Source organism: Desmodus rotundus, chromosome 2 (assembly GCF_022682495.2).
Source record: "Desmodus rotundus isolate HL8 chromosome 2, HLdesRot8A.1, whole genome shotgun sequence".
Classification (NCBI taxonomy): Eukaryota; Metazoa; Chordata; class Mammalia; order Chiroptera; family Phyllostomidae; genus Desmodus; species Desmodus rotundus.
The window spans coordinates 29,632,681-29,645,807 of NC_071388.1; the positions used below are offsets into that span (position 1 = coordinate 29,632,681).

At 35.7% G+C, this 13,127-nt stretch overlaps 1 protein-coding gene across 1 annotated transcript in view; it reads right to left on the reverse strand.

Moving 5' to 3' along the window:
- Positions 1 to 3,045: 3,045 nt before the first annotated feature.
- The window catches only part of ZBBX (zinc finger B-box domain containing), a 112,278-nt gene continuing 102,196 nt past the window's right edge, over positions 3,046 to 13,127 (reverse strand). The window contains 3 exon segments of the mRNA XM_045197635.3: positions 3,046 to 5,407; positions 5,409 to 5,484; positions 7,930 to 8,068. Of these exon segments, the coding sequence (XP_045053570.2) occupies positions 5,237 to 5,407; positions 5,409 to 5,484; positions 7,930 to 8,068 (386 nt within the window). The 3' untranslated portion in view covers positions 3,046 to 5,236.

Here is a 13,127-nt window from a genome sequence, read left to right on the forward strand (position 1 = left end):
CACCTGGTAGGTACCTGTCTTGCTCTCCTCCTCACTTTCTTCACTCTTGATGCCTCAAATGCAGATTGTGATGGCTAAGGATGTAAAGCCATCTTGGATGGTGGGGTGACCCTGAGGATGGCAATAACATAAGAAGATGTAGTTGCTATACCAGCTCTTGACTGCCTATTCCCAGACTTGATATACAAAAGAAATAAACTTCTGTTATACCACAGTTGTCTGGTGTTCCCAGTAATAGAAAATTAAGCCAAATCCTCATTGATTCAACAGCCTACCTTACAAGCTATTCTTCCAGAGCTATGGCATAGGAGGTCAGAAGAGAAAGTAAATGTGATGATTACTTTTGAAAATTACAGATACATCTGTTCCTCTCCTGCCTGCACTTGTGGCTTTCATTTTTTAAACACAAAAGTTAAGAACTGTGCCATTGTTTGAACAACAAAATAATCATTCTATAAAAACGACAATTACCTATAAAAATGTGAAATTATATCAAAACTTATGCTAAATATCTCTTTCGTACTTAACTTCTACTGGATATATGAGGATTAGTTAATTTTAAAATAAGGGTGAAGTACATTTCTCCTCTTCGAAATTTTCTAAGCATTTGTGTATAGAAAAGTGTGTATTTGTTTTTGGAAATATATATATACATATTCATATATACATATGTATGTATACACATATATGCATGTTCATAAATATATGAATATGTATACATATATACATATTCCTATGTGTATGTATATATTGATATGTATATGTGTGTATATATTTATCCAAAAACAAACACATGCATATATTTGAATATGTGTATAAGTATACATATGTGTGTGTGTGTGTATATATGTATATATATATAGTTTCCTCCTGTCAGAAATAAAAGCAAATAGAGAGAGACCTTTTTTGAACTATATTTCCATACTGTTATTGAATATTATCTGCATTTGAAAAAAACCCACAAGATAACTCCATTAATCAATTAAATATTTTTATTGTTAACATAATTGTCATTTCACAGAGAATATTAAGAATATCCACTCCTCTTTCTTAACTATGAAACACATTTGCATTAAAAGAGGAACATCTTTATTTTTTTAAAGTTCATCTATGCCTGCTGGTTATTTCCCCACTAAAGTCATAATCTTGTTTGTAACACCATAATCATTTACCCGGCAAACAATCAGGATGTCACTAACAAAGAATTACGACTTTAGGTGGGGGATAAACTAGAGGCACAGATGAATTCTGAGGAAATAAAGATTGTTTTTATGAAAATGTGGCTAGCAATAAATAACCAGGGATGGAATTTATGCTGAAACAGAATATTCTATAAAAAACAGATTTGGGGAGGTATAAATAGTATGTTTTTAAAATTTCTCTTCTTTGAAAATATTATGCACAGAGCGTTTATAAAGTATCAGTGCAGTGTTCATATTTAAAAACTCTGAACTTAACACATGATGGAAGAAATCTGTACATAGTGAACAATGTTTCAGAAATATTTTTAATAAATTTAGATATTTAGCTTTCAACATAAATGCCAGATTTATACATTATTCAATCTAATTGTCCAAAGCACTAAAACCATTTTCCATTTTTGATATTCAACAATTTTTGTGAATCATTCATGTCAACTTTATCCTAAATTTACTAATCGATCCATCCATTAATTTGTCTCTATATTCAATGACTCCAAGTTCATACACAATGATGATAAACATGACAGAGCACGTTCCAGCTCCTCAAGTGTTTCACATTGATTACTGCATTTCATTCACACAACATTCTTTTGAGCTAAATAAAGTCAGTGTCCTTTTTCTCCAATGCATGATGAACACTTTCAAATAAGTAATCTGTCAGCTAGTAAATAGTGATAACCTGTGTTTCTCCCACTCCACATATCATACTGCCTCCCTTTGGGAAATGTTAAGGATGGAGATTGCTTATCAGTTGGATCCTGCTTCATTCATTCATTCATCACTCAACATTCACTTATTCATTACTAGTGACAACCCAGTCTAAGCTAAGCATACGCTAAGGGGCTAAGTGTATAGTAGTAATAGACAAAATAATAACAAAATAGACATAATCAATGATCCATTGAAATGTGTAGTCTAATTGGAAGACATACATTCAAAATACGGACAAGTAATTATAGGTGCTATGAAGAGAAAAGTAGGATGCCATGAAAAAAATAAAGGAAAAGGAAAAAGAAGAATTAATTTAGATAGAAATTAGAGAAAGTCTCATTGAGCAGGTACATTTTGAGACCTTAAAGAAATAGCATGTGGCCAAAACAAGATGAGATAAGTATATAAGTGTTGCTCGAGATCTTTCCAACAATTGAATCATAAGGACAAAGAGAAGTTGTTTTCTAAGTAAATCAAGGCATTATTCAAAACACCTGAGTGCCCTATTACAGAGATGAAGCCATTTTGTAACATTCATTGCTTTAAAAAAAAAAAAGGTTTTCTGACTATCACAGAGTTACGGACAACATTAAGTGGTCTTAAGGGTAGTGTACCCCTGGCTTGGTGTTGTGGGACCCACTCAGAGTGCACTAGAGGTGAAGGACTTCAACAAATGACAACAACAGATTAAAACTATCAAACATAATTTAATACCAATTTGTTTGCATCATGTGTATGTCCAGACCTATAAAAGTACAGAATTTCATCAGCTATTACCCCAGCAGGCAAGTCTGAATATAAACGACTAAATCCTAACATGCATGTAATACCATGTGATCATTTGTATACCAGTTGTGAGAGGCACACCATACTAACTCCAGCATTAGGAATATGGCTGTGATTTTTCCGGATGTCTATAATTCAATTCAACAGTCAGAAGTAGATGCTTGCCTTAAACAGCAATTTTAAGCTTGAGCTTCAAAATGAGAAAACACATTGCAGCTGCTTCAGGCAAAGGCTCTAATCTTATTTAGTTTTATTTCCTCATTAGCCTAATGGCAAAGGAATTAAGGAACTTTTCTAAATGTGTGGTTATGGGAAGCAAATAAAGGCAGAAGGGGGTCTGCTCTGCTCGTCACAGAGGGCCCTCATATTTAACTCCAACGTCATATTGAAAGTCAAATGACAAAGTCAATGGTATGCTCTTTCTCAAATTCTGGCCAGAAATGCACTGATGACAACTAATTATCACCTTAAATTTTTATTTCAGAATTCTTATGTTGTAAAAGGCAATAGCATTTTACACAATTTTTGTCTGAGCTAGTTCATAGAAGACTCAAACTATCACTGAAAGCACAGAAAGAGTACTAGTGGTCGTACTTTCCTCATGAGAATAGAACACCTCCTCCTATCACTTTGAGAAAGACACTGGATTTATATATTTCATTCAGTAGAAAAATGTTCTTCATCAGAAGTACAAGGATGATATTGTCTCAGAGCAAAGGAGTGTAGGGAAAGTCAAGAAAAGTTAAACCTGAGCAACTATGCTTAAAAAATTACCATATTTGAACAGGCAATCCCTATTTTAATTAGATACCAAAATTCAGAAAGCTAGCAGCCACAAGACAAGATGCCAGAAGGGCTTTTGAGACAAATGATGAAGATTCAAGAGTGACTCATGTTGTCCCTCGATGGGATGGCAATAGGGGAAGTGTCCAGAGGACAGTGAAAATTACTGGGAACGCACATACTTGATGTTAAGATATTTCCTTTGAAAAAATTTATTTTGGTAGTATGATTGGTTTTGATGATTGTTACTTGTTCATTTATGTTAATCATGTTTAATAAAGGGCATTTTTCAGTTAAAAGACATAGAAATGGCTATAGGTCTCTTCCTCAGCATGTTCTATCCTGCCAGTAGATGATGTGTGTGAATGTCAGGACAATTTATTGATGCATGGAAAAAACTAACCCAGATAAATTTACACTCAACGACCATCAGTCTTGCATAAGGCATTACTATCCAGAATCGCAGAGAAGAAAAAAGTTTGAACACCGAGATATGACTATGCTACAGTGATGGCACAACCATCCGGCAGGGATGTTTTTCTAAGTCCACAAACTCCTTCAGGAGAAGCTCTCCTAAAAAGTCTGTAAAACTCTCTCTCTCCATACCCTCTTCTGCTCCTAAGACCCTGAATTATAAGATTCTATAAAACCTTGAACAACCACCAAGTCAAGTATCCACTACTACCCAAGACTAATAAAATAACTTCCATATCTACTATTTTCTTTGGCTATCACAACAATCCTTCAAAGTGACTGTAGTAGTTAAGGTTCTCCAGAAAAGCAGAACCAATTGTGGAGGCTAGCAAGTCCAAAATCTGTGGGGCAGCTGGCAGCATGGAGATTCAGGGAAGAGGGCGATGCTGCAAACTGAGTCTGGAGCAGGTCGGAAGGCAGAATTCCCTCCCCCTCGGAGGACCTCCATCTTTCTTCTCTTAAGGACTTTAAACTGATGGGGTGAGACTCACTCACATTATAGGGGATAATCGGCTTTACTAAAAGTCTACTGACTTAAATGTCAATCTCATCTAAAAGCACCTCTGCAGAGACAGCTAGAATGATGTTTGACCAAATATTTGAGTACCGTAGCCTAGCCAAGTTGACACATAAAATTAACCATCACACTGGCCCCCTAAAGTAAGGTGCTTTGGGGATCTTTTTTGTGTTTTACCAAAACAGAGGTTAAGTATTATATCCACTCTATTTTGGGTCCTCTTTTAGTCTTCTAGCAGAAACATTTATTTAATATTTATTTATTTTTGTTTTTTATTGTATTTTTTCCATTACCATTTAGTCCCCTCATACCTCCCTCCCACCCAGTAATCACCACACTGTTAAACATGTCCATGAGTCCTTTTTCCTTTTTCTAGAAGAAACTTTTGAAGCTATAAGAAATTCTATAAATGTCAAAACACTAGCAAACAAACCCCCCTATAATTACCAAAGTAAAATGGATTCCAGGCACAATTAATGATACTGCCAAGTATGGCTAGGCCATCAATATACACTCTTATTGATGACATATTATTTAAACTATAATTTGACAATTAAACATAACTTTAAATGTGATAATGCCATAGTCTATGGTAGATTCTATAGACATGGTTATAACTGTTATTTTTTTAAATCACCAAATTTTACTAATATGATCTGCAATATAGATTATTTGATCCATGATATGTCATGTGGAAGAAAAAGTCCTTAAAGTTATAATTTTACTAATTTTTATTTGTCTGCAAATGTTAAACTATCAGACATTAATGAGAGTGAACATCTCCAGCAGCTAGAAGAGTAATCACTTGGTTACTTTTATCAGTTGTTAACTTTTTTCTGTTTACTTTGGGTGCAAAAAGTAAAAAGTAATGAACAAATGATCCTGAGGTACTCTTTGGCCATGGTATTGTGATGACAAGTTGCTTGTCAAGAAAATTCCTCTTCCTCTTCGTCTGTGCTGCTCTCAGAAATTGTCAGGAAAGACTGAATTTCAGTATCTTTTTCAGAAGAGCTGGAAATACATTAAAAGATCAATACACAATATACAGAACCAGGTCTCAACTCTTCATTTATCTTCTGATCAATACTACATACGTAGAAGTCACTGGAGGCAGGCAGATGTGAGGAGGCTGCCTCAGACTGGGGCCGTAATTTTCAACTTGCCCAATATACCAAGCCTCCTTCTAATGAGAAATTCTCATCATTCTCCCTCTGCCAAGAAATACAGCCACAGTGGTACCAAAGAGAGAAGATTTTACAATCTCTGATCATGTCTTTCACTGATGATTCAGAAGGCACTTCAGAAACTTGCTGAGCCTCAGGGTCATCATTAAAGACATTCATCATTGCATTGGCTGTTTAATAGAATCCCAATGAATAGACTGCCAGATAAATCACCTCTTTTGTGTACGGTAAATTAGGACTATGTGGATAGCCAGTCAAGATATGTCAAAACCAGAATTAATGACAACAATTATTGAGTCATTTTATTTTGTTGCATTTTATTGTTAAGAGGAAGTTCTGTTGGAGGCTCTAGGGTATAGGGTGCCAAGTTGTGAGAAAAAAGGTAGAGTGGGGAACAGAGGGGAGTCTGCACAATTCAAATGTTTTAGTCTAAGTTATTTAGATCGTCAGCCCATGTGCACCACTAAATAATATAAAATACTTGCTTAAGATCCCATGGTGGATATAAGCATTCTTTGCATTCTCTCTCATGTCCAACACAAGCTAAATCAGCAGGGCCCATACTCTCATCCGTGATCCAGTACGGATTTAACTGTGATAAAAAATTTTCACTGGTAATGACTTTTACATGACAATCTTAATTTTAAAGCACTGTTTTATTCTGTTAATGTGTTCCCCATATTTTTGGTATTAAATGTCCTTTCTTTTACGAAATGATGGTGACAGTAAGTGGTAGGTTTAGTTACATTGTTTTCAATGGCTTTAAGGGAAAAAATAGCAGCTTTAGAATGACCCCTTTTGAAAATAAATTTTAAGTGGTGTTAGAAATACAAAAATCCAAGAACCTCAGCTAAATGATTTCCTCATTCAGAAAAGAAGAGCGTGTAACACTCTTGATTACCTTTTGTTGCAATATTAGACTTCAAATCACTCAGCAGAATTTACGATGCAAAGGACTTTTATTTACATTGATCATAAACCTCTGAAATAAACCCTCCTTCTTTTTCAAGGAATTCTAGTATTTCAATAGTACAGTGACATGATAAAATACTTCCCTTAAGCATTTATTAATATAACCTACATTCCCTAGAAACTGATCACCACCCCTAAAAATTCTTACCTTATGTGAGAAAAGAAAGAAATGATAATGAATTAAAATGTGCCATCATGAGAATGCAGACTGGTGAGGCCACTGTGGAAAACACTATGGAATTTCCTCAGAAAACTAAAAATGGAACTGCCCTTTGACCCAGCAATTCTGCTGCTGGGATTATACCCTAAGAACCCTGAAACACCAATCCTAAAGAACCTGTGCATCCCAATGTTCATAGTAGCACAATTTACAATAGCCAAGTACTAGAAGCAACCTAAGTGCCCATCAGCAAATGAGTGGATCAAAAAACTATGGTATATTTACACAATGGAATTCTACACAGCAGAGAGAAAGAAGGAGTTTATACCCTTTGAAACAGCATGGATGGAACTGGAGAGCATTATGCTAAGTGAAATAAGCCAGGCGGTGAGGGACAAATACCATATGATCTCACCTTTAACTGGAACATAATCAACAGAAGAAAAAAGGAAACAAAATATAACCAGAGACATTGAAGTTAATGTCTTCAATCTAACAATAGTCAGGGGGTAGTGGGGAGGGGACAGTGAGGAGAGGGGATTACAGGAACTACTATAAAGGACACATGGACAAAATCAAGGAGGAGGGTGGAGGTGGGGGAGGGAGGTGGGTTCAGCTGGGGTGGGGTGGAGGGATGGGGAGAAAAGGCATACAACTGTAATTGAATAACAATAAAAAATTAAAAATAAATAAATAAATAAAAATGTGCCATAATTAACAGCCTGGACTCAATTTCAAGAAAGAAACTTCTCAATATTCTATTCTAAAAACTTTATTCACATTGAGTAAGATTCTATTAAGGCAAAGTGTTAAAATTTTTAGCTTAATTAATGAATGTAAGGCAACTGTTTTTCAACTTAAAAAGGAATGGTGAGGGATAATTAAATTCCAATTTTTTATTTTTATGACATGTGTTTTGTGGCTCAGAATTATCTCTTCACATTATAGTAACACCTTCATAAGCCTTTTACTAAATCCTGATAACAGGTTAGCAAAGAACACAAACATTTTACAAGGAATGGCCTTATAAAGTACACACATGAGGACAATCTTCCTTTACATAATAAAAAGAATTAGTGAGGGCTTGTCAGAATGGTTGGTAGGCATCATGTTTACACAGAAGCTGCGGGTTTAACCTACCTCGGCTCCTCTATTCCACAGGGGCCCTCCGCACGTGAGGTCTTGAAGAAATCTGGGGCAGACTGACATGTACGAAGCGAATTGCAGTGGAAGGCTGGTGAACCTTCTGCGGTTAGGCTGTAAAGTTCTTCTGAAGGATCTGAAATGTTTTATTTCATGAATTGTTAACACATAGATTCAAGAAACAAATGCACAGCAAGTGACTTGCAAAGTTTATCCAGAGTGAATAATAAATAATATAAAGAGGATCAGAGATTTTTAATCATCTCTTAATTTCCCAGTTTGTGGGATGGGTAGAGTATGAGGTAAATTTGTTTTGAGTTTCCAAGTTATTTTAATCATGTCAATATTTTGGCAAATCACCCAGTTATATTTTTTCGAATAGGTAGGATATATTTGACACATAACATTTAAGTTTAAGGTGTACGGTGTGCTGACTTGAAACAATTATATATTGCAGAATGATGGCCACCATAGTGTTAGCTAACACCTCAGCCACATCCCATAAAGCCATTTCTTTTGTGGTGAGAACATTTAAGATCTACTGTCATAGCAACTTTCAGGTATATCATATAGAAATATTAATTATAACCATCACCTATACATTAGGTCCTCAGAAGTTCTTCATCTTATAACTGGAACTTTATACACTTTGATCAACATCTCCCAGTTTTTCCACGCTCAAGCCCCTGGCAACCACCATTCTAGTCTGTTTCTATGAGTTTAGCTTTTTTAGATTCCACATGTGTTTTTTCTTTGTTTTCTTTTGTTTTTTTAGAGCAGTAAATAACATTTACTTTAGTGCTTGCCTTGAGCCAGGCAATATTTTAAGTATTTTATATATCATCAATTTAATACTCATAACAATCCAATGATGTAAGAATTATTACTAACTAATTTTACTTTTCTTTTTTTATCAGTTTTTATTGGTTTTTCTATTACACATGTCCTGATTTTTCCACCTTTCCTCTCTCCACCCATCCCAACCCCCACTCCATGTGTTGTTATAGCGATTGTCTTTCTGTCTGACTTATCTCAGGAATCTTGATTTTTCAATATACATTATACTTAAGAAAAGTGTCAAATATTCTGATAATTCATAAAATTACAAGGAAAGACAAGCAATCCTCTTGAAGTTAGAATATTGTGCAAAGTTTAACTTATCTGAATGTTAAACACTTTATTATCTCTTTTTGTCTTCTAAGAAATAAAAGCTTTACCTCCACATAGTCTGAGGTAAAGGTTAGTCTTGGCAGAGTTACCCTTTTGTTTTTTTGTTTTTGTTTTTGTTTTGGCTTCCTTGGGTTGTTTGGGTAGGTGATAAGCATTTGTATATGAAAGTGGGGGAAGCCTTAAATCTCCCTTTTCATAATGCTGGCCTATGATTCAGCCTAGGTAGGAAAAAATAGTGCAAGTTAAGTAAGCAATTATATAAGCAAACATATCTTTATAGAAACTACCAAAAAGTCAGGCATATAAATAAAGGATTAGTATATTAGAAAGGCCTTAATGCCTTCTTTTTGTCATTGATAGAACTGTAAGAGTCATCTAACTTGAACATAAGGTTATGATGATGTTTACAATTGTTAACATTACTAGGCACTATTCTTCCCTTCCTTCTGATGAAAGTGCCAAGTAAACATCTTCCTGATCAGGACAACCAAACACCAAACCACAGTGTATTATACACTTGACTGAAGAGATATTTTATGGTGCTTTAGTGTTAATTTAAAGTTTTTGAGCAAGCAGATTCCCCTACTAAAAGTAACAGATTATTTCTGCTATAAGATAGATCTCAATACATTTATAATTGGAAGTGTCCTAAAAATTATTCAGCCCACTGATTTTCATATTATGATGCTCAGAGAAATTCTATAGGCTTAGGAGGATTGCCAAAGCAATCAGGAAGGCTTTATTTGGTCTCATTTACATTTGGAGGAAAAACAGAAGATTTTCAGCTAAAATTTTGTTCCATCCCCTCTTGTTGGAGACTAGGAAATTGGGGCCCCACAGGGGATTGGCAACTTGTTGAAATCCACATAACCACATAGTCAAAGAGCTGAAACTAGACCTGAGTTCTTTTAGTTTACCAGTAACATAAAGCACCATGTTCCAGAATCTAATTCTCCAGCTTTAGGCTACTATCTTCTTTCCCAGTTTCCCATAAGGTAAAAGAACATCGGTATGCCAGACACCTCTGCATGCCCCAATGATAGGAAATGGTACCAGTAGAAAAGCAGTCAATTCAGGATTTGGAATAGGTAGGATTATAGTAATAAAACTCAATAGTGATGCTTAGATCTAAAGAATACCACCAGAAAAGGTACTCAACCTATGTTAGGTATTTGAGTCCTAATTGAATGAAAAAAATGCTAATTCAGATTGTGCAAAGAGAATGGGCCTATTTTTGTATAATTACTCATTCTCAGAATTATTTTTCTGAATACCTTGTCAAGTTAAAAGGAGCAAAGATGACACCACTGGATTTTTCATGGCAGAGAAAAATAAAACTGCTAATAAAAGCCCTATTGCAAGTTAGTGTTAAAGCTAAAAGGTCAATTGTACAAAAATCCAAGTGTCCTCATTTTGTAATACAGAACAGGAGAAAACTGGATTGATTTATATTGAAATTCTACTTTATTACTGTCAAGTAAGCTCATTCCTGAGAAATGGATTAAGTTAAACCATTTCTGTCCCTAGAGTAAAGATATATGTTCTATGATTATTGAAGAATCTCTTAAATACAATAATAAAGAATTAGACAAAGGAGAAAAATGTGTAACACATTCATATACTTTATTCCACATGAAAATAAAAACATATAAATAAAAGCAATAAAGGGAAGAAGGAAGGACAAAAGAAACATTAAAAGTTTAAAAACATTAAAGTTAAAAACTTTGAAAAGTTAAGAACTACACAGCAGGTAGGCTACTTACAAAAGGAACCAAGACCAAAAAGAACAAAAATTTCTAAAGGACTATGACGTCCCAGTGTTTAGGAGGATATGACAATCCATGAGCCCCATGCTCAGCTCTTCAGCCTCCTGCACTCCTGTCCTTCCATCTCTCCTTCACTCTGCCATGGGGTCTTGCCTTTGTTTATCCCTCTAAACTTTCTTCCCTTTACTTTCATTCTGCCTACAGACTTTCCTGCTTAAGTGGTCACAATATTGATCTGAAGTAAGGATTTCAAATCATTTAAGTGACATTGTGGTATGTTGGTAAAACAAAGGAATGTAGGGCAGACGTGCTTGTAGGTTTCTGCCTGGGCTCTCGTGTGCCCAGGGGAGACCCATGGCAGGTACATTGCCCAGAGCTGGTATCTACAAAGGAGAAATCAAAAATAGCTCCTGCCTCATCTACCTCCCCGAATAGCTAGGAAGAACAAATGGGGCAACACTGCATATGAAAAATAAATGGTGAATATTATTGCTCATTGAATGGTTTCATATACCTTATATCAGAATTTTTAATGTTGACTTTCATTTCCAAAGGAGTCCAAAAGAAAATGATTGCCATTGTAGCTCTTCATGACCTGACTGTCTTTACAAGGGTTCTCTAGTGCATCTGCTGACTACAAACCCTGAGTACATCTTTTAAAACTTAATGTCACGTGTAATGGTCAACCAATGAACAAAGGCTGCAATTACATAGGAATCCAATGGTTCACTATTTGTTTTTTTATTATTACTACTTTATTGTTGTTCAATTACAGTTTTCTGCATTTTTTCTCCACCCCTACCCCCTACCCCAGCCAAACCTACCTCCCTCCCTTGCATCTACCCTCCACCTTGGTTTTGTCCATGTGTCCTTCCTGAAAACCCTTGTCCCCACTGTCCCTTCCCCCCTCCCCTCTGGCTATAGTTAGATTGTTCTTAACCTCAATGTCTCTGGTTATATTTTGTTTGCTTTTTTCTTCTGTTGATTATGTTCTAGTTAAAGGTGAGATCATATGGTATTTGTCCCTCACCGCCTGGCTTATTTCACTTAGCATAATGCTCTCCAGTTCCATCCATGCCGTTGCAAAGGGTGTAAACTCCTTCTTTCTCTCTGCTGTGTAGAATTCCATTGTGTAAATGTATCATAGTTTTTTGATCCACTCATTTGCTGATGGGTGCTTAGGCTATTTCTAGGACTTGGCTATTGTAAATAATGCTTCTATGAACACTGGGGTGCATAGGGTCTTTTGGATTGGTGTTTCAGGGCTCTTAGGGTATAATCCCAGCAGTGGAATTGCTGGGTCAAAAGGCAGATCCATTTTTAGTTTTCTGAGGAAATTCCACACTGTTTTCCACAGTGGCTACACCAGTCTGCATTCCCACCAACAGTGCACTAGGGTTCCCTTTTCTCTGCATCCTCTCCAACACTTGTTGATTTGTTTATGTTGGCCATTCTGACCAGTGTGAGGTGGTACCTCATTGTGGTTTTAATTTGCATCTCTCTGATGACTAGTGAGGCTGAGCATCTTTTCATATGTCTCTGGGCCCTCTGTATGTCTTCCTTGGAGAAGTGTCTGTTCAAGTCCTTTGCCCATTTTTTAATTGGGTTGACAAACAAATCATCTGTAACCATTGAAATGGTACATGCTTTAAAGTGCATCGTTACTGGTATTTTCTCATAATGCATCTTTTCTAATATTTTCCAGATATTTTCCAGGCTGTAACATCTAAACACTGACAAGGTGCCTTAGGTAGGTTATATGATATACCCTTGAATTTATTAAGGAAATGATTGTAGTATTATTTACAAAGATATTTATGGAGAGAATAATAATATGGCATGAACTCTAGCTAACTACAATCCTCAAAGCAGTCTAGAAAAGAACATAGTTTTAGAATAGAAACAACTTTTACATTTTTTTTACTAAAATTGAGACTTACTAAGAGCATCTTACCATATTGTATGTAGGAAGCACCGCCCACTGGTTCCTTATCTAATGTAACATTTTTCCCAGGATGTAGGAATGGGTTAGGCACTGCTGAGTGTGCATGTGTGTGTATGCACACGTGTTTCTATTTCATTCCCCAGCAGCTTGTCAGGACCCAAACTTCTTAGTGTAGGGAGAAATAAATATAATATATTTAATATATAGTATTAGATATAATTTTTAATTATTTTATTGTTGTTCAATTACACTTGTCTGCATTTTCTCCCCACCCCTCTACCCGACCCCAGCCAAACCCACCTCCCTCCCCTGCT